Source organism: Octopus bimaculoides, unplaced genomic scaffold (assembly GCF_046866305.1).
Source record: "Octopus bimaculoides isolate indiv1 unplaced genomic scaffold, ASM4686630v1 contig210, whole genome shotgun sequence".
Classification (NCBI taxonomy): Eukaryota; Metazoa; Mollusca; class Cephalopoda; order Octopoda; family Octopodidae; genus Octopus; species Octopus bimaculoides.
In genome coordinates, this window is record NW_028315460.1 from 18,264 (window position 1) to 40,053 (window position 21,790).

General features: G+C 34.9%; 1 protein-coding gene across 1 annotated transcript in view; it reads right to left on the reverse strand.

Moving 5' to 3' along the window:
• The window catches only part of LOC149129009 (collagen alpha-3(VI) chain-like), a 39,952-nt gene extending 18,212 nt beyond the window's left edge, over positions 1-21,740 (reverse strand). The window contains exons 1-20 of the mRNA XM_089346838.1: positions 21,671-21,740; positions 19,729-19,773; positions 18,486-19,055; positions 16,941-16,997; positions 16,544-16,588; positions 15,301-15,870; positions 13,756-13,812; positions 13,359-13,403; positions 12,115-12,684; positions 10,569-10,625; positions 10,172-10,216; positions 8,929-9,498; positions 7,384-7,440; positions 6,987-7,031; positions 5,743-6,312; positions 4,196-4,252; positions 3,799-3,843; positions 2,556-3,125; positions 1,011-1,067; positions 614-658 (exon numbers count right to left, since the gene is read on the reverse strand). Of these exons, the coding sequence (XP_089202964.1) occupies positions 614-658; positions 1,011-1,067; positions 2,556-3,125; positions 3,799-3,843; positions 4,196-4,252; positions 5,743-6,312; positions 6,987-7,031; positions 7,384-7,440; positions 8,929-9,498; positions 10,172-10,216; positions 10,569-10,625; positions 12,115-12,684; positions 13,359-13,403; positions 13,756-13,812; positions 15,301-15,870; positions 16,544-16,588; positions 16,941-16,997; positions 18,486-19,055; positions 19,729-19,773; positions 21,671-21,740 (4,147 nt within the window). The remainder of the gene's footprint in view (positions 1-613; positions 659-1,010; positions 1,068-2,555; positions 3,126-3,798; positions 3,844-4,195; positions 4,253-5,742; positions 6,313-6,986; positions 7,032-7,383; positions 7,441-8,928; positions 9,499-10,171; positions 10,217-10,568; positions 10,626-12,114; positions 12,685-13,358; positions 13,404-13,755; positions 13,813-15,300; positions 15,871-16,543; positions 16,589-16,940; positions 16,998-18,485; positions 19,056-19,728; positions 19,774-21,670) is intronic.
• Between the last annotated feature and the right edge of the window lie 50 nt (positions 21,741-21,790).

Below are 21,790 nucleotides of genomic sequence, written 5' to 3' on the forward strand. Positions count from 1 at the left end.
ACATTTTTATTCCGAAACTATCTCAACGAAGCACCACCACAACTTTACACAACATGTATGACATATGAATATGCGCAAAAACAAACATGGGAAAACATAAATAAAGCAAACTGCTTCCTCACACCTATCCGAAAACTCGTACACGACGATGTATCGAGAATTTCAAACAATACGTGACAGGAACGAACAGAACAACGACAAAGTACTTTGACTTCAGAAAACACGACCTTCAACCCAGCAGCAACAACTCCACGTAAATAATATTCCATGATGACAAAACATAAACAAAATACACACAATATGTATTAAGAATTTCGACAGGAATAGATTTTACAGCAACAAACTTCCGAACATTCACTTCGAAAGTCCAAACTAGTCAACTTGCACAAAACGTAAACAAAATACAAGAAACACGAAAAACGTATATGGCAAAAAGAAAGAGCTGAGAATCTATACATATATAGACAGCAGCATCGAATTTTGCTGATAATCAACAGAATTCATCTCGATGATGACACTCTCTCACACGTAAACGTGGACACATATCAACATCAAGCGCTCATATACAACACTGTATTAACGAAGAAAATGTGGAGCAGTACAAGAGCCTTACCCTTTGTTGGTAGTGTAATGGCAGGTGCTGGAGTTTTCTCCACAACTGCGAGAAATAAAAGTAATATTTACATTTCCATGCGCAAACACGTGTTATCAGGTCTACTTTCAACGCACACACACGCAAACAATACACTTTACCCTACTTTACACTTATCTTCCAATAAATAGCGAGAATTAATGATTCTAACAAATCACTGCAAAAATGCCTTCTGAAAAATGTGTACACCATTTAATAACAATTTCATCTATGCACAGAATTAATCATTTCTACCTGCGTATCGATGCCCGATTGAAAACCTTCGCTAAATAATGGTATCAAATGTGATAGGAATAAGATTGATGTCAGCATACACCGCTACTACAATACCAAAAAATAGTTTGCGTTAATGTCTCACCTCTCTTTCTTGTCGTCTCAATTATAGGTGTCCTTCTAGTTGGTTCTGGTTGACCTCCTTCCAACGAAAAATAATCCCAGAATTTAGTAAGGTCAACTCTCATATAGATATGGAATACAATTTTATTGCACTTGCACGCTTCTTAATATTGAAATGCACTTACGTACATCTGTTTATCTATCTCACTAGCTATCATTCTGCCCACATCTTTATCCAAGTAGATATACATATATCAACATGTATATACGCCAATATATAAATGCACGTATATATATATAGAAGTCAAAACGTATGTACTTACACATACATGAGCATTTATACTGGCCGTATATATACATATATAGGCATAAACATGCATACGCACACAAATATACACATATATCTTTATATACGCATGTTCTATGTGTACTCATCTATACATATAGACAACACGCGTATATAACTATAACTTCATAGCTGTAGAATGAAATTTCTCGGTAGGAAATAGTGCATTAGATCACAGTTTTCTCAGTGTTAATCAATTCACAAATACATATATGTACGAAGTTTCACGCAATAACATATGCACTCAATACAAAGTACACTTCTCTAAGTTTTAGGTAAATTTAGAAAATTACGCATAATATCCCTCAATCGAAATTCTATGAATGAAATGTTAGTTTCCCTTCAAAACTATGCAAAGAATAATGTATATTAGATAAGCAATGGAAAAAAAATATGAAGCGCAACCTCATCCATAAAGCTTTCTTTTTTTGTTATTAAATACATACCGAAACATACGAATGTAGATATTCTCTAAATTAATGAGCAAATTACAACACATACTTGCAAATAACTTTCTATAATATCTGGCGGTTCGAGAAGCTTTCATCCAGTAATATATGTTAGATTCCAAAGCGCGATTTAAAATATTGTTGAAACAATTGTAATTACTGCTAGTGTAGTAAATACATATTAGGGGACAATACAGGGAAATGTTTTGCATATCTTGAGGTTCAGATGAAACAAGATCATAGACTGAATATCAAATGGATAAAGAATAAGATGATTGTAAGAAAAAGTAGGAAATGGACAGCCAGTTGACAGCATTAGTATGTTAACTACATTATTTTAAGGAAGACAGTGTATTCCAAATTCTCTTGTAATATATACTGATATTAGTAGTGCAAATTCTAGAGGAAACTTATCACAACCTACAAGACATGTTATTTACTTGTTGCTACTTCAATCTGCTTAACACAGCAACATCAGACGTACAAAAGTTTTACTTGTAACGATGTCAAACGTTGTGAATGAACATGTAGAAGAGAAAGCAGCGAAACGTATGAATTGACACAAAACGGACATCGAACGAAGTTGTTAGGGCTTTGAGCAGCGTTAATTGTGAAAATACTTGCATGGAACATTAGCTGAAAGTCAAACTTGGAAGTAACGCAATAACAAATCTTGTTAAATATATCTTTGTTGAATATCTGTGATTATAGCTTTGATTAGTAACGCTTTAAAATACAACACCGCTTTGTAATAACATGCTAATTGCTATACCTGGGCAATATTGCTCAAATATTCTTTCTTTCAGATTCGACAGTTCGTTGAAGTCAGTCACAATAAACATGTTTTCGTCAACAGGCAACGAGGAAATCTGGCTCAATTCTGTAGTGTCACTTAGACCAATACCAATAGCATATATGTGGATGCCATCCTCTCTGGCTTTCACTGCTTCTGGAATAGTGTCGTAAGCGTTGACGTTCGATACGCCGTCGGTGAGCAGTATGGCAATATTGGGAACGGATGGCCTGTCACCTTTCTCTGTCGTGAACATTACTGTCCGCATGGTGTTAAGCCCGCCGTAAGTGTTTGTACTGCCGTAAACATATGGAATTTGGAGAACTGCATCGATTACTTCTTGCTTTGTTTGGAAAGCATTCAAATGGAATTGGATTTTCACATCTGAACTGTAAAGGACTGCACCGATTCGAACATTGCCATTGTCAATGGAAGCAGCAGACACGAAATCAACAATGAAATTTAGCATTTTCTGGAAATTTTCTTTTTGGACACTAGTTGATGAGTCCAAAATGAAGATGATGTCAGATTTTGCAGCGCCACATTCACCTGCAGAACATTAGGATAACTTATCACTTATCGAATAATCCACTGCTAGCACATAAATCTACATTTTTATTCCGAAACTATCTCAACGAAGCACCACCACAACTTTACACAACATGTATGACATATGAATATGCGCAAAAACAAACATGGGAAAACATAAATAAAGCAAACTGCTTCCTCACACCTATCCGAAAACTCGTACACGACGATGTATCGAGAATTTCAAACAATACGTGACAGGAACGAACAGAACAACGACAAAGTACTTTGACTTCAGAAAACACGACCTTCAACCCAGCAGCAACAACTCCACGTAAATAATATTCCATGATGACAAAACATAAACAAAATACACACAATATGTATTAAGAATTTCGACAGGAATAGATTTTACAGCAACAAACTTCCGAACATTCACTTCGAAAGTCCAAACTAGTCAACTTGCACAAAACGTAAACAAAATACAAGAAACACGAAAAACGTATATGGCAAAAAGAAAGAGCTGAGAATCTATACATATATAGACAGCAGCATCGAATTTTGCTGATAATCAACAGAATTCATCTCGATGATGACACTCTCTCACACGTAAACGTGGACACATATCAACATCAAGCGCTCATATACAACACTGTATTAACGAAGAAAATGTGGAGCAGTACAAGAGCCTTACCCTTTGTTGGTAGTGTAATGGCAGGTGCTGGAGTTTTCTCCACAACTGCGAGAAATAAAAGTAATATTTACATTTCCATGCGCAAACACGTGTTATCAGGTCTACTTTCAACGCACACACACGCGAACAATACACTTTACCCTACTTTACACTTATCTTCCAATAAATAGCGAGAATTAATGTTTCTAACTAATCACTGCAAAAATGCATTCTGAAAAATTTGTACACCATTTAATAACAATTTCATCTATGCACAGAATTAATCATTTCTACCTGCGCATCGATGCCCGATTGAAAACCTTCGCTAAATAATGATATCAAATGTGATAGGAATAAGATTGATGTCAGCACACACCGCTACTAAAATACCAAAAAATAGTTTGCGTTAATGTCTCACCTCTCTTTCTTGTCGTCTCAATTATAGGTGTCCTTCTAGTTGGTTCTGGTTGACCTCCTTCCAACGAAAAATAATCCCAGAATTTAGTAAGGTCAACTTTCATATAGATATGGAATACAATTTTATTGCACTTGCACGCTTCTTAATATTGAAATGCACTTACGTACATCTGTTTATCTATCTCACTAGCTATCATTCTGCCCACATCTTTATCCAAGTAGATATACATATATCAACATGTATATACGCCAATATATAAATGCACGTATATATATATAGAAGTCAAAATGCATGTACGTACACATACATGAGCATTGATACTGGCCGTATATATACATATATAGGCATAAACATGCATACACACACAAAATATACAAGTATATCTTTATATACACATGTTCTATGTGTACTCATCTATACATATAGACAACACGCGTATATAACTATAACTTCATAGCTGTTGAATGAAATTTCTCGGTAGGAAATAGTGCATTAGATCACAGTTTTCTCAGTGTTAATCAATTCACAAATACATATATGTACGAAGTTTCACGCAATAACATATGCACTCAATACAAAGTACACTTCTCTAAGTTTTAGGTAACTTTAGAAAATTACGCATAAAATCCCTCAATCGAAATTCTATGAATGAAATGTTAGTTTCCCTTCAAAACTATGCAAAGAATAATGTATATTAGATAAGCAATGGAAAAAAAAAAATGAAGCGCAACCTCATCCATAAAGCTTTCTTTTTTTGTTATTATATACATACCGAAACATACGGATGTAGATATTTTCTAAATTAATGAGCAAATTACAACACATACTTGCAAATAACTTTCTATAATATCTGGCGGTTCGAGAAGCTTTCATCCAGTAACGTATGTTAGATTCCAAAGCGCGATTTAAAATATTGTTGAAACAATAATAATTACTGCTAGTGTAGTAAATACATATTAGGGGACAATAAAGGGAAATGTTTTGCATTTCATGAGGTTTAGATGAAACAAGATCATAGACTGAATATCAAATGGATAAAGAATAAGATGATTGTAAGAAAAAGTATGAAATGGATAGCCAGTTGACAGCATTAGTATGTTAACTACATTATTTTAAGGAAGACAGTGTATTCCAAATTCTCTTGTAATACATACTGATATTAGTAGTGCAAATTCTAGAGGAAACTTATCACAACCTATAAAACATGTTATTTACTTGTTGCTACTTCAATCTGCTTAACACAGCAACATCAGACGTACAAAAGTTTTACTTGTAACGATGTCAAACGTTGTGAATGAACATGTAGAAGAGAAAGCAGCGAAACGTATGAATTGACACAAAACGGGCATCGAACGAAGTTGTTAGGGCTTTGAGCAGCGTTAATTGTAAAAATACTTGCATGGAACATTAGCTGAAAGTCAAACTTGGAAGTAACGCAATAACAGATCTTGTTAAATATATCTTTGTTGAATATCTGTGATTATAGCTTTGATTAGTAACGCTTTAACATACAACACCGCTTTGTAATAACATGCTAATTGCTATACCTGGGCAATATTGCTCAAATATTCTTTCTTTCAGATTCGACAGTTCGTTGAAGTCAGTCACAATAAACATGTTTTCGTCAACAGGCAACGAGGAAATCTGGCTCAATTCTGTAGTGTCACTTAGACCAATACCAATAGCATATATGTGGATGCCATCCTCTCTGGCTTTCACTGCTTCTGGAATAGTGTCGTAAGCGTTGACGTTCGATACGCCGTCGGTGAGCAGTATGGCAATATTGGGAACGGATGGCCTGTCACCTTTCTCTGTCGTGAACATTACTGTCCGCATGGTGTTAAGCCCGCCGTAAGTGTTTGTACTGCCGTAAACATATGGAATTTGGAGAACTGCATCGATTACTTCTTGCTTTGTTTGGAAAGCATTCAAATGGAATTGGATTTTCACGTCTGAACTGTAAAGGACTGCACCGATTCGAACATTGCCATTGTCAATGGAAGCAGCGGACACAAAATCAACAATGAAATTTAGCATTTTCTGGAAGTTTTCTTTTTGGACACTAGTTGATGAGTCCAAAATGAAGATGATGTCAGATTCTGCAGCGCCACATTCACCTGCAGAACATTAGGAAAACTTATCACTTATCGAATAATCCACTGCTAGCACATAAATCTACATTTCTATTCTGAAACTATCTCAACGATGCACCACCACGACTTTACACAACATGTATGACATATGAATATGCGCAAAAACAAACATGGGAAAACATTAAGCAAAGCAAACTGTTTCCTCACACCTATCCGAAAACTTGTACACGACGATGTATCGAGAATTTCAAACAATACGTGACAGAAACGAACAGAACAACAACAAAGTACTTTCACTTTAGAAAACACGACCTTCAACCCAGCAGCAACAACTCCACGTAAATAATATTCCATGATGACAAAACATAAACAAAATACACACAATATGTATTAAGGATTTCGACAGGAATAGCTTTTACAGCAACAAACTTCCGAACATTCAATTCGAAAGTCCAAACTAGTCAACTTGCACAAAGCGAAAACAAAATACAAGAAACACGAAAAACGTATATGGCAAAAAGAAAAAGCTAAGAATCTATACATATATAGACAACAGCATCCAATTTTACTGATAATCAACAGAATTCATCTCGATGATGACACTCTCTCACACGTAAACGTGGACACATAACAAAATCAAGCGCTCATATACAACACTGTATTAACGAAGAAAATGTGGAGCAGTACAAGAGCCTTACCCTTTGTTGGTAGTGTAATGGCAGGTGCTGGAGTTTTCTCCACAACTGCGAGAAATAAAAGTAATATTTACATTTCCATGCGCAAACACGTGTTATCAGGTCTACTTTCAACGCACACACACGCAAACAATACACTTTACCCTACTTTACACTTATCTTCCAATAAATAGCGAGAATTAATGATTCTAACAAATCACTGCAAAAATGCCTTCTGAAAAATGTGTACACCATTTAATAACAATTTCATCTATGCACAGAATTAATCATTTCTACCTGCGTATCGATGCCCGATTGAAAACCTTCGCTAAATAATGGTATCAAATGTGATAGGAATAAGATTGATGTCAGCATACACCGCTACTACAATACCAAAAAATAGTTTGCGTTAATGTCTCACCTCTCTTTCTTGTCGTCTCAATTATAGGTGTCCTTCTAGTTGGTTCTGGTTGACCTCCTTCCAACGAAAAATAATCCCAGAATTTAGTAAGGTCAACTCTCATATAGATATGGAATACAATTTTATTGCACTTGCACGCTTCTTAATATTGAAATGCACTTACGTACATCTGTTTATCTATCTCACTAGCTATCATTCTGCCCACATCTTTATCCAAGTAGATATACATATATCAACATGTATATACGCCAATATATAAATGCACGTATATATATATAGAAGTCAAAACGTATGTACTTACACATACATGAGCATTTATACTGGCCGTATATATACATATATAGGCATAAACATGCATACGCACACAAATATACACATATATCTTTATATACGCATGTTCTATGTGTACTCATCTATACATATAGACAACACGCGTATATAACTATAACTTCATAGCTGTAGAATGAAATTTCTCGGTAGGAAATAGTGCATTAGATCACAGTTTTCTCAGTGTTAATCAATTCACAAATACATATATGTACGAAGTTTCACGCAATAACATATGCACTCAATACAAAGTACACTTCTCTAAGTTTTAGGTAAATTTAGAAAATTACGCATAATATCCCTCAATCGAAATTCTATGAATGAAATATTAGTTTCCCTTCAAAACTATGCAAAGAATAATGTATATTAGATAAGCAATGGAAAAAAAAAATGAAGCGCAACCTCATCCATAAAGCTTTCTTTTTTTGTTATTAAATACATACCGAAACATACGAATGTAGATATTCTCTAAATTAATGAGCAAATTACAACACATACTTGCAAATAACTTTCTATAATATCTGGCGGTTCGAGAAGCTTTCATCCAGTAATATATGTTAGATTCCAAAGCGCGATTTAAAATATTGTTGAAACAATTGTAATTACTGCTAGTGTAGTAAATACATATTAGGGGACAATACAGGGAAATGTTTTGCATATCTTGAGGTTCAGATGAAACAAGATCATAGACTGAATATCAAATGGATAAAGAATAAGATGATTGTAAGAAAAAGTAGGAAATGGACAGCCAGTTGACAGCATTAGTATGTTAACTACATTATTTTAAGGAAGACAGTGTATTCCAAATTCTCTTGTAATATATACTGATATTAGTAGTGCAAATTCTAGAGGAAACTTATCACAACCTACAAGACATGTTATTTACTTGTTGCTACTTCAATCTGCTTAACACAGCAACATCAGACGTACAAAAGTTTTACTTGTAACGATGTCAAACGTTGTGAATGAACATGTAGAAGAGAAAGCAGCGAAACGTATGAATTGACACAAAACGGACATCGAACGAAGTTGTTAGGGCTTTGAGCAGCGTTAATTGTGAAAATACTTGCATGGAACATTAGCTGAAAGTCAAACTTGGAAGTAACGCAATAACAAATCTTGTTAAATATATCTTTGTTGAATATCTGTGATTATAGCTTTGATTAGTAACGCTTTAAAATACAACACCGCTTTGTAATAACATGCTAATTGCTATACCTGGGCAATATTGCTCAAATATTCTTTCTTTCAGATTCGACAGTTCGTTGAAGTCAGTCACAATAAACATGTTTTCGTCAACAGGCAACGAGGAAATCTGGCTCAATTCTGTAGTGTCACTTAGACCAATACCAATAGCATATATGTGGATGCCATCCTCTCTGGCTTTCACTGCTTCTGGAATAGTGTCGTAAGCGTTGACGTTCGATACGCCGTCGGTGAGCAGTATGGCAATATTGGGAACGGATGGCCTGTCACCGTTCTCTGTCGTGAACATTACTGTCCGCATGGTGTTAAGCCCGCCGTAAGTGTTTGTACTACCGTAAACATATGGAATTTGGAGAACTGCATCGATTACTTCTTGCTTTGTTTGGAAAGCATTCAAATGGAATTGGATTTTCACATCTGAACTGTAAAGGACTGCACCGATTCGAACATTGCCATTGTCAATGGAAGCAGCAGACACGAAATCAACAATGAAATTTAGCATTTTCTGGAAATTTTCTTTTTGGACACTAGTTGATGAGTCCAAAATGAAGATGATGTCAGATTTTGCAGCGCCACATTCACCTGCAGAACATTAGGATAACTTATCACTTATCGAATAATCCACTGCTAGCACATAAATCTACATTTTTATTCCGAAACTATCTCAACGAAGCACCACCACAACTTTACACAACATGTATGACATATGAATATGCGCAAAAACAAACATGGGAAAACATAAATAAAGCAAACTGCTTCCTCACACCTATCCGAAAACTCGTACACGACGATGTATCGAGAATTTCAAACAATACGTGACAGGAACGAACAGAACAACGACAAAGTACTTTGACTTCAGAAAACACGACCTTCAACCCAGCAGCAACAACTCCACGTAAATAATATTCCATGATGACAAAACATAAACAAAATACACACAATATGTATTAAGAATTTCGACAGGAATAGCTTTTACAGCAACAAACTTCCGAACATTCAATTCGAAAGTCCAAACTAGTCAACTTGCACAAAACGAAAACAAAATACAAGAAACACGAAAAACGTATATGGCAAAAAGAAAAAGCTAAGAATCTATACATATATAGACAACAGCATCCAATTTTACTGATAATCAACAGAATTCATCTCGATGATGACACTCTCTCACACGTAAACGTGGACACATAACAAAATCAAGCGCTCATATACAACACTGTATTAACGAAGAAAATGTGGAGCAGTACAAGAGCCTTACCCTTTGTTGGTAGTGTAATGGCAGGTGCTGGAGTTTTCTCCACAACTGCGAGAAATAAAAGTAATATTTACATTTCCATGCGCAAACACGTGTTATCAGGTCTACTTTCAACGCACACACACGCGAACAATACACTTTACCCTACTTTACACTTATCTTCCAATAAATAGCGAGAATTAATGTTTCTAACTAATCACTGCAAAAATGCATTCTGAAAAATTTGTACACCATTTAATAACAATTTCATCTATGCACAGAATTAATCATTTCTACCTGCGCATCGATGCCCGATTGAAAACCTTCGCTAAATAATGATATCAAATGTGATAGGAATAAGATTGATGTCAGCACACACCGCTACTAAAATACCAAAAAATAGTTTGCGTTAATGTCTCACCTCTCTTTCTTGTCGTCTCAATTATAGGTGTCCTTCTAGTTGGTTCTGGTTGACCTCCTTCCAACGAAAAATAATCCCAGAATTTAGTAAGGTCAACTTTCATATAGATATGGAATACAATTTTATTGCACTTGCACGCTTCTTAATATTGAAATGCACTTACGTACATCTGTTTATCTATCTCACTAGCTATCATTCTGCCCACATCTTTATCCAAGTAGATATACATATATCAACATGTATATACGCCAATATATAAATGCACGTATATATATATAGAAGTCAAAATGCATGTACGTACACATACATGAGCATTGATACTGGCCGTATATATACATATATAGGCATAAACATGCATACACACACAAAATATACAAGTATATCTTTATATACACATGTTCTATGTGTACTCATCTATACATATAGACAACACGCGTATATAACTATAACTTCATAGCTGTAGAATGAAATTTCTCGGTAGGAAATAGTGCATTAGATCACAGTTTTCTCAGTGTTAATCAATTCACAAATACATATATGTACGAAGTTTCACGCAATAACATATGCACTCAATACAAAGTACACTTCTCTAAGTTTTAGGTAAATTTAGAAAATTCCGCATAATATCCCTCAATCGAAATTCTATGAATGAAATGTTAGTTTCCCTTCAAAACTATGCAAAGAATAATGTATATTAGATAAGCAATGGAAAAAAAAAATGAAGCGCAACCTCATCCATAAAGCTTTCTTTTTTTGTTATTAAATACATACCGAAACATACGAATGTAGATATTTTCTAAATTAATGAGCAAATTACAACACATACTTGCAAATAACTTTCTATAATATCTGGCGGTTCGAGAAGCTTTCATCCAGTAACGTATGTTAGATTCCAAAGCGCGATTTAAAATATTGTTGAAACAATAATAATTACTGCTAGTGTAGTAAATACATATTAGGGGACAATAAAGGGAAATGTTTTGCATATCTTGAGGTTTAGATGAAACAAGATCATAGACTGAATATCAAATGGATAAAGAATAAGATGATTGTAAGAAAAAGTATGAAATGGACAGCCAGTTGACAGCATTAGTATGTTAACTACATTATTTTAAGGAAGACAGTGTATTCCAAATTCTCTTGTAATACATACTGATATTAGTAGTGCGAATTCTAGAGGAAACTTATCACAACCTACAAGACATGTTATTTACTTGTTGCTACTTCAATCTGCTTAACACAGCAACATCAGACGTACAAAAGTTTTACTTGTAACGATGTCAAACGTTGTGAATGAACATGTAGAAGAGAAAGCAGCGAAACGTATGAATTGACACAAAACGGGCATCGAACGAAGTTGTTAGGGCTTTGAGCAGCGTTAATTGTAAAAATACTTGCATAGAACATTAGCTGAAAGTCAAACTTGGAAGTAACGCAATAACAAATCTTGTTAAATATATCTTTGTTGAATATCTGTGATTATAGCTTTGATTAGTAACGCTTTAAAATACAACACCGCTTTGTAATAACATGCTAATTGCTATACCTGGGCAATATTGCTCAAATATTCTTTCTTTCAGATTCGACAGTTCGTTGAAGTCAGTCACAATAAACATGTTTTCGTCAACAGGCAACGAGGAAATCTGGCTCAATTCTGTAGTGTCACTTAGACCAATACCAATAGCATATATGTGGATGCCATCCTCTCTGGCTTTCACTGCTTCTGGAATAGTGTCGTAAGCATTGACGTTCGATACGCCGTCAGTGAGCAGTATGGCAATATTGGGAACGGATGGCCTGTCACCGTTCTCTGTCGTGAACATTACTGTCCGCATGGTGTTAAGCCCGCCGTAAGTGTTTGTACTGCCGTAAACATATGGAATTTGGAGAACTGCATCGATTACTTCTTGCTTTGTTTGGAAAGCATTCAAATGGAATTGGATTTTCACGTCTGAACTGTAAAGGACTGCACCGATTCGAACATTGCCATTGTCAATGGAAGCAGCGGACACAAAATCAACAATGAAATTTAGCATTTTCTTGAAGTTTTCTTTTTGGACACTAGTTGATGAGTCCAAAATGAAGATGATGTCAGATTCTGCAGCGCCACATTCACCTGCAGAACATTAGGATAACTTATCACTTATCGAATAATCCACTGCTAGCACATAAATCTACATTTCTATTCTGAAACTATCTCAACGAAGCACCACCACAACTTTACACAACATGTATGTCATATGAATATGCGCAAAAACAAACATGGGAAAACATTAAGCAAAGCAAACTGCTTCCTCACACGTATCCGAAAACTCGTACACGACGATGTATCGAGAATTTCAAACAATACGTGACAGAAACGAACAGAACAACAACAAAGTACTTTCACTTTAGAAAGCACGACCTTCAACCCAGCAGCAACAACTGCACGTAAATAATATTCCATGATGACAAAACATAAACAAAATACACACAATATGTATTAAGGATTTCGACAGGAATAGCTTTTACAGCAACAAACTTCCGAACGTTCAATTCGAAAGTCCAAACTAGTCAACTTGCACAAAACGAAAACAAAATACAAGAAACACGAAAAACGTATATGGCAAAAAGAAAAAGCTAAGAATCTATACATATATAGACAACAGCATCCAATTTTACTGATAATCAACAGAATTCATCTCGATGATGACACTCTCTCACACGTAAACGTGGACACATAACAAAATCAAGCGCTCATATACAACACTGTATTAACGAAGAAAATGTGGAGCAGTACAAGAGCCTTACCCTTTGTTGGTAGTGTAATGGCAGGTGCTGGAGTTTTCTCCACAACTGCGAGAAATAAAAGTAATATTTACATTTCCATGCGCAAACACGTGTTATCAGGTCTACTTTCAACGCACACACACGCAAACAATACACTTTACCCTACTTTACACTTATCTTCCAATAAATAGCGAGAATTAATGATTCTAACAAATCACTGCAAAAATGCATTCTGAAAAATTTGTACACCATTTAATAACAATTTCATCTATGCACAGAATTAATCATTTCTACCTGCGCATCGATGCCCGATTGAAAACCTTCGCTAAATAATGATATCAAATGTGATGGGAATAAGATTGATGTCAGCACACACCGCTACTAAAATACCAAAAAATAGTTTGCGTTAATGTCTCACCTCTCTTTCTTGTCGTCTCAATTATAGGTGTCCTTCTAGTTGGTTCTGGTTGACCTCCTTCCAACGAAAAATAATCCCAGAATTTAGTAAGGTCAACTCTCATATAGATATGGAATACAATTTTATTGCACTTGCACGCTTCTTAATATTGAAATGCACTTACGTACATCTGTTTATCTATCTCACTAGCTATCATTCTGCCCACATCTTTATCCAAGTAGATATACATATATCAACATGTATATACGCCAATATATAAATGCACGTATATATATATAGAAGTCAAAACGTATGTACTTACACATACATGAGCATTTATACTGGCCGTATATATACATATATAGGCATAAACATGCATACGCACACAAATATACACATATGTCTTTATATACGCATGTTCTATGTGTACTCATCTATACATATAGACAACACGCGTATATAACTATAACTTCATAGCTGTAGAATGAAATTTCTCGGTAGGAAATAGTGCATTAGATCACAGTTTTCTCAGTGTTAATCAATTCACAAATACATATATGTACGAAGTTTCACGCAATAACATATGCACTCAATACAAAGTACACTTCTCTAAGTTTTAGGTAAATTTAGAAAATTACGCATAATATCCCTCAATCGAAATTCTATGAATGAAATGTTAGTTTCCCTTCAAAACTATGCAAAGAATAATGTATATTAGATAAGCAATGGAAAAAAAAAATGAAGCGCAACCTCATCCATAAAGCTTTCTTTTTTTGTTATTAAATACATACCGAAACATACGAATGTAGATATTCTCTAAATTAATGAGCAAATTACAACACATACTTGCAAATAACTTTCTATAATATCTGGCGGTTCGAGAAGCTTTCATCCAGTAATATATGTTAGATTCCAAAGCGCGATTTAAAATATTGTTGAAACAATTGTAATTACTGCTAGTGTAGTAAATACATATTAGGGGACAATACAGGGAAATGTTTTGCATATCTTGAGGTTCAGATGAAACAAGATCATAGACTGAATATCAAATGGATAAAGAATAAGATGATTGTAAGAAAAAGTAGGAAATGGACAGCCAGTTGACAGCATTAGTATGTTAACTACATTATTTTAAGGAAGACAGTGTATTCCAAATTCTCTTGTAATACATACTGATATTAGTAGTGCAAATTCTAGAGGAAACTTATCACAACCTACAAGACATGTTATTTACTTGTTGCTACTTCAATCTGCTTAACACAGCAACATCAGACGTACAAAAGTTTTACTTGTAACGATGTCAAACGTTGTGAATGAACATGTAGAAGAGAAAGCAGCGAAACGTATGAATTGACACAAAACGGACATCGAACGAAGTTGTTAGGGCTTTGAGCAGCGTTAATTGTGAAAATACTTGCATGGAACATTAGCTGAAAGTCAAACTTGGAAGTAACGCAATAACAAATCTTGTTAAATATATCTTTGTTGAATATCTGTGATTATAGCTTTGATTAGTAACGCTTTAAAATACAACACCGCTTTGTAATAACATGCTAATTGCTATACCTGGGCAATATTGCTCAAATATTCTTTCTTTCAGATTCGACAGTTCGTTGAAGTCAGTCACAATAAACATGTTTTCGTCAACAGGCAACGAGGAAATCTGGCTCAATTCTGTAGTGTCACTTAGACCAATACCAATAGCATATATGTGGATGCCATCCTCTCTGGCTTTCACTGCTTCTGGAATAGTGTCGTAAGCGTTGACGTTCGATACGCCGTCGGTGAGCAGTATGGCAATATTGGGAACGGATGGCCTGTCACCTTTCTCTGTCGTGAACATTACTGTCCGCATGGTGTTAAGCCCGCCGTAAGTGTTTGTACTGCCGTAAACATATGGAATTTGGAGAACTGCATCGATTACTTCTTGCTTTGTTTGGAAAGCATTCAAATGGAATTGGATTTTCACGTCTGAACTGTAAAGGACTGCACCGATTCGAACATTGCCATTGTCAATGGAAGCAGCAGACACGAAATCAACAATGAAATTTAGCATTTTCTGGAAATTTTCTTTTTGGACACTAGTTGATGAGTCCAAAATGAAGATGATGTCAGATTCTGCAGCGCCACATTCACCTGCAGAACATTAGGATAACTTATCACTTATCGAATAATCCACTGCTAGCACATAAATCTACATTTTTATTCCGAAACTATCTCAACGAAGCACCACCACAACTTTACACAACATGTATGACATATGAATATGCGCAAAAACAAACATGGGAAAACATAAATAAAGCAAACTGCTTCCTCACACCTATCCGAAAACTCGTACACGACGATGTATCGAGAATTTCAAACAATACGTGACAGGAACGAACAGAACAACGACAAAGTACTTTCACTTCAGAAAACACGACCTTCAACCCAGCAGCAACAACTCCACGTAAATAATATTCCATGATGACAAAACATAAACAAAATACACACAATATGTATTAAGGATTTCGACAGGAATAGATTTTACAGCAACAAACTTCCGAACATTCACTTCGAAAGTCCAAACTAGTCAACTTGCACAAAACGTAAACAAAATACAAGAAACACGAAAAACGTATATGGCAAAAAGAAAGAGCTGAGAATCTATACATATATAGACAGCAGCATCGAATTTTGCTGATAATCAACAGAATTCATCTCGATGATGACACTCTGTCACACGTAAACGTGGACACATATCAACATCAAGCGCTCATATACAACACTGTATTAACAAAGAAAATGTGGAGCAGTACAAGAGCCTTACCCTTTGTTGGTAGTGTAATGGCAGGTGCTGGAGTTTTCTCCACAACTGCGAGAAATAAAAGTAATATTTACATTTCCATGCGCAAACACGTGTTATCAGGTCTACTTTCAACGCACACACACGCGAACAATACACTTTACCCTACTTTACACTTATATTCCAATAAATAGCGAGAATTAATGTTTCTAACTAATCACTGCAAAAATGCATTCTGAAAAATTTGTACACCATTTAATAACAATTTCATCTATGCACAGAATTAATTATTTCTTCCTGCGCAGCGATGCCCGATTGAAAACCTTTGCTAAATAATGATATCAAATGTGATAGGAATAAGATTGATGTCAGCACACACCGCTACTAAAATACCAAAAAATAGTTTGCGTTAATGTCTCACCTCTCTTTCTTGTCGTCTCAATTATAGGTGTCCTTCTAGTTGGTTCTGGTTGACCTCCTTCCAACGAAAAATAATCCCAGAATTTAGTAAGGTCAACTTTCATATAGATATGGAATACAATTTTATTGCACTTGCACGCTTCCTAATATTGAAATGCACTTACGTACATCTGTTTATCTATCTCACTAGCTATCATTCTGCCCACATCTTTATCCAAGTAGATATACATATATCAACATGTATAAACGCCAGTATATAAATGCACGTATATATATATAGAAGTCAAAATGCATGTACTTACACATACATGAGCATTGATACTGGCCGTATATATACATATATAGGCATAAACATGCATACACACACAAATATACAAGTATATCTTTATATACACATGTTCTATGTGTACTCATCTATACATATAGACAACACGCGTATATAACTATAACTTCATAGCTGTAGAATGAAATTTCTCGGTAGGAAATAGTGCATTAGATCACAGTTTTCTCAGTGTTAATCAATTCACAAATACATATATGTACGAAGTTTCACGCAATAACATATGCACTCAATACAAAGTACACTTCTCTAAGTTTTAGGTAAATTTAGAAAATTCCGCATAATATCCCTCAATCGAAATTCTATGAATGAAATGTTAGTTTCCCTTCAAAACTATGCAAAGAATAATGTATATTAGATAAGCAATGGAAAAAAAAAATGAAGCGCAACCTCATCCATAAAGCTTTCTTTTTTTGTTATTAAATACATACCGAAACATACGAATGTAGATATTTTCTAAATTAATGAGCAAATTACAACACATACTTGCAAATAACTTTCTATAATATCTGGCGGTTCGAGAAGCTTTCATCCAGTAATGTATGTTAGATTCCAAAGCGCGATTTAAAATATTGTTGAAACAATAATAATTACTGCTAGTGTAGTAAATACATATTAGGGGACAATAAAGGGAAATGTTTTGCATATCTTGAGGTTTAGATGAAACAAGATCATAGACTGAATATCAAATGGATAAAGAATAAGATGATTGTAAGAAAAAGTATGAAATGGACAGCCAGTTGACAGCATTAGTATGTTAACTACATTATTTTAAGGAAGACAGTGTATTCCAAATTCTCTTGTAATACATACTGATATTAGTAGTGCGAATTCTAGAGGAAACTTATCACAACCTACAAGACATGTTATTTACTTGTTGCTACTTCAATCTGCTTAACACAGCAACATCAGACGTACAAAAGTTTTACTTGTAACGATGTCAAACGTTGTGAATGAACATGTAGAAGAGAAAGCAGCGAAATGTATGAATTGACACAAAACGGGCATCGAACGAAGTTGTTAGGGCTTTGAGCAGCGTTAATTGTGAAAATACTTGCATGGAACATTAGCTGAAAGTGAAACTTGGAAGTAACGCAATAACAGATCTTGTTAAATATATCTTTGTTGAATATCTGTGATTATAGCTTTGATTAGTAACGCTTTAAAATACAACACCGCTTTGTAATAACATGCTAATTGCTATACCTGGGCAATATTGCTCAAATATTCTTTCTTTCAGATTCGACAGTTCGTTGAAGTCAGTCACAATAAACATGTTTTCGTCAACAGGCAACGAGGAAATCTGGCTCAATTCTGTAGTGTCACTTAGACCAATACCAATAGCATATATGTGGATGCCATCCTCTCTGGCTTTCACTGCTTCTGGAATAGTGTCGTAAGCATTGACGTTCGATACGCCGTCGGTGAGCAGTATGGCAATATTGGGAACGGATGGCCTGTCACCTTTCTCTGTCGTGAACATTACTGTCCGCATGGTGTTAAGCCCGCCGTAAGTGTTTGTACTGCCGTAAACATATGGAATTTGGAGAACTGCATCGATTACTTCTTGCTTTGTTTGGAAAGCATTCAAATGGAATTGGATTTTCACGTCTGAACTGTAAAGGACTGCACCGATTTGAACATTGCCATTGTCAATGGAAGCAGCAGACACGAAATCAACAATGAAGTTTAGCATTTTCTGGAAATTTTCTTTTTGGACACTAGTTGATGAGTCCAAAATGAAGATGATGTCAGATTCTACAGCGCCACATTCACCTGCAGAACATTAGGAAAACTTATCACTTATCGAATAATCCACTGCTAGCACATAAATCTACATTTTTATTCCGAAACTATCTCAACGAAGCATCACCACAACTTTACACAACACGTATGACATATGAATATGCGCAAAAACAAACATGGGAAAACATAAATAAAGCAAACTGCTTCCTCACACCTATCCGAAAACTCGTACACGACGATGTATCGAGAATTTCAAACAATACGTGACAGGAACGAACAGAACAACGACAAAGTACTTTCACTTCAGAAAACACGACCTTCAACCCAGCAGCAACAACTGCACGTAAATAATATTCCATGATGACAAAACATAAACAAAATACACACAATATGTATTAAGGATTTCGACAGGAATAGCTTTTACAGCAACAAACTTCCGAACATTCAATTCGAAAGTCCAAAATAGTCAACTTGCACAAAACAAAAACAAAATACAAGAAACACGAAAAACGTATATGGCAAAAAGAAAGAGCTGAGAATCTATACATATATAGACAACAGCATCGAATTTTGCTGATAATCAACAGAATTCATCTCGATGATGACACTCTCTCACACGTAAACGTGGACACATATCAACATCAAGCGCTCATATACAACACTGTATTAACGAAGAAAATGTGGAGCAGTACAAGAGCCTTACCCTTTGTTGGTAGTGTAATGGCAGGTGCTGGAGTTTTCTCCACAACTGCGAGAAATAAAAGTAATATTTACATTTCCATGTGCAAACACGTGTTATCAGGTCTACTTTCAACGCACACAAACGCGAACAATACACTTTACCCTACTTTACACTTATCTTCCAATAAATAGCGAGAATTAATGTTTCTAACTAATCACTGCAAAAATGCATTCTGAAAAATTTGTACACCATTTAATAACAATTTCATCTATGCACAGAATTAATCATTTCTACCTGCGCACCGATGCCCGATTGAAAACCTTCGCTAAATAATGATATCAAATGTGATAGGAATAAGATTGATGTCAGCACACACCGCTACTAAAATACCAAAAAATAGTTTGCGTTAATGTCTCACCTCTCTTTCTTGTCGTCTCAATTATAGGTGTCCTTCTAGTTGGTTCTGGTTGACCTCCTTCCAACGAAAAATAATCCCAGAATTTAGTAAGGTCAACTCTCATATAGATATGGAATACAATTTTATTGCACTTGCACGCTTCTTAATATTGAAATGCACTTACGTACATCTGTTTATCTATCTCACTAGCTATCATTCTGCCCACATCTTTATCCAAGTAGATATACATATATCAACATGTATATACGCCAATATATAAATGCACGTATATATATATAGAAGTCAAAACGTATGTACTTACACATACATGAGCATTTATACTGGCCGTATATATACATATATAGGCATAAACATGCATACACACACAAATATACAAGTATATCTTTATATACACATGTTCTATGTGTACTCATCTATACATATAGACAACACGCGTATATAACTATAATTTCATAGCTGTTGAATGAAATTTCTCGGTAGGAAATAGTGCATTAGATCACAGTTTTCTCAGTGTTAATCAATTCACAAATACATATATGTACGAAGTTTCACGCAATAACATATGCACTCAATACAAAGTACACTTCTCTAAGTTTTAGGTAACTTTAGAAAATTACGCATAAAATCCCTCAATCGAAATTCTATGAATGAAATGTTAGTTTCCCTTCAAAACTATGCAAAGAATAATGTATATTAGATAAGCAATGGAAAAAAAAAATGAAGCGCAACCTCATCCATAAAGCTTTCTTTTTTTGTTATTATATACATACCGAAACATACGAATGTAGATATTTTCTAAATTAATGAGCAAATTACAACACATACTTGCAAATAACTTTCTATAATATCTGGCGGTTCGAGAAGCTTTCATCCAGTAACGTATGTTAGATTCCAAAGCGCGATTTAAAATATTGTTGAAACAATTGTAATTACTACTAGTGTAGTAAATACATATTAGGGGACAATAAAGGGAAATGTTTTGCATTTCATGAGGTTTAGATGAAACAAGATCATAGACTGAATATCAAATGGATAAAGAATAAGATGATTGTAAGAAAAAGTATGAAATGGATAGCCAGTTGACAGCATTAGTATGTTAACTACATTATTTTAAGGAAGACAGTATATTCCAAATTCTCTTGTAATACATACTGATATTAGTAGTGCAAATTCTAGAGGAAACTTATCACAACCTACAAAACATGTTATTTACTTGTTGCTACTTCAATCTGCTTAACACAGCAACATCAGACATACAAAAGTTTTACTTGTAACGATGTCAAACGTTGTGAATGAACATGTAGAAGAGAAAGCAGCGAAATGTATGAATTGACACAAAAGGGGCATCGAACGAAGTTGTTAGGGCTTTGAGCAGCGTTAATTGTGAAAATACTTGCATGGAACATTAGCTGAAAGTGAAACTTGGAAGTAACGCAATAACAGATCTTGTTAAATATATCTTTGTTGAATATCTGTGATTATAGCTTTGATTAGTAACGCTTTAAAATACAACACCGCTTTGTAATAACATGCTAATTGCTATACCTGGGCAATATTGCTCAAATATTCTTTCTTTCAGATTCGACAGTTCGTTGAAGTCAGTCACAATAAACATGTTTTCGTCAACAGGCAACGAGGAAATCTGGCTCAATTCTGTAGTGTCAC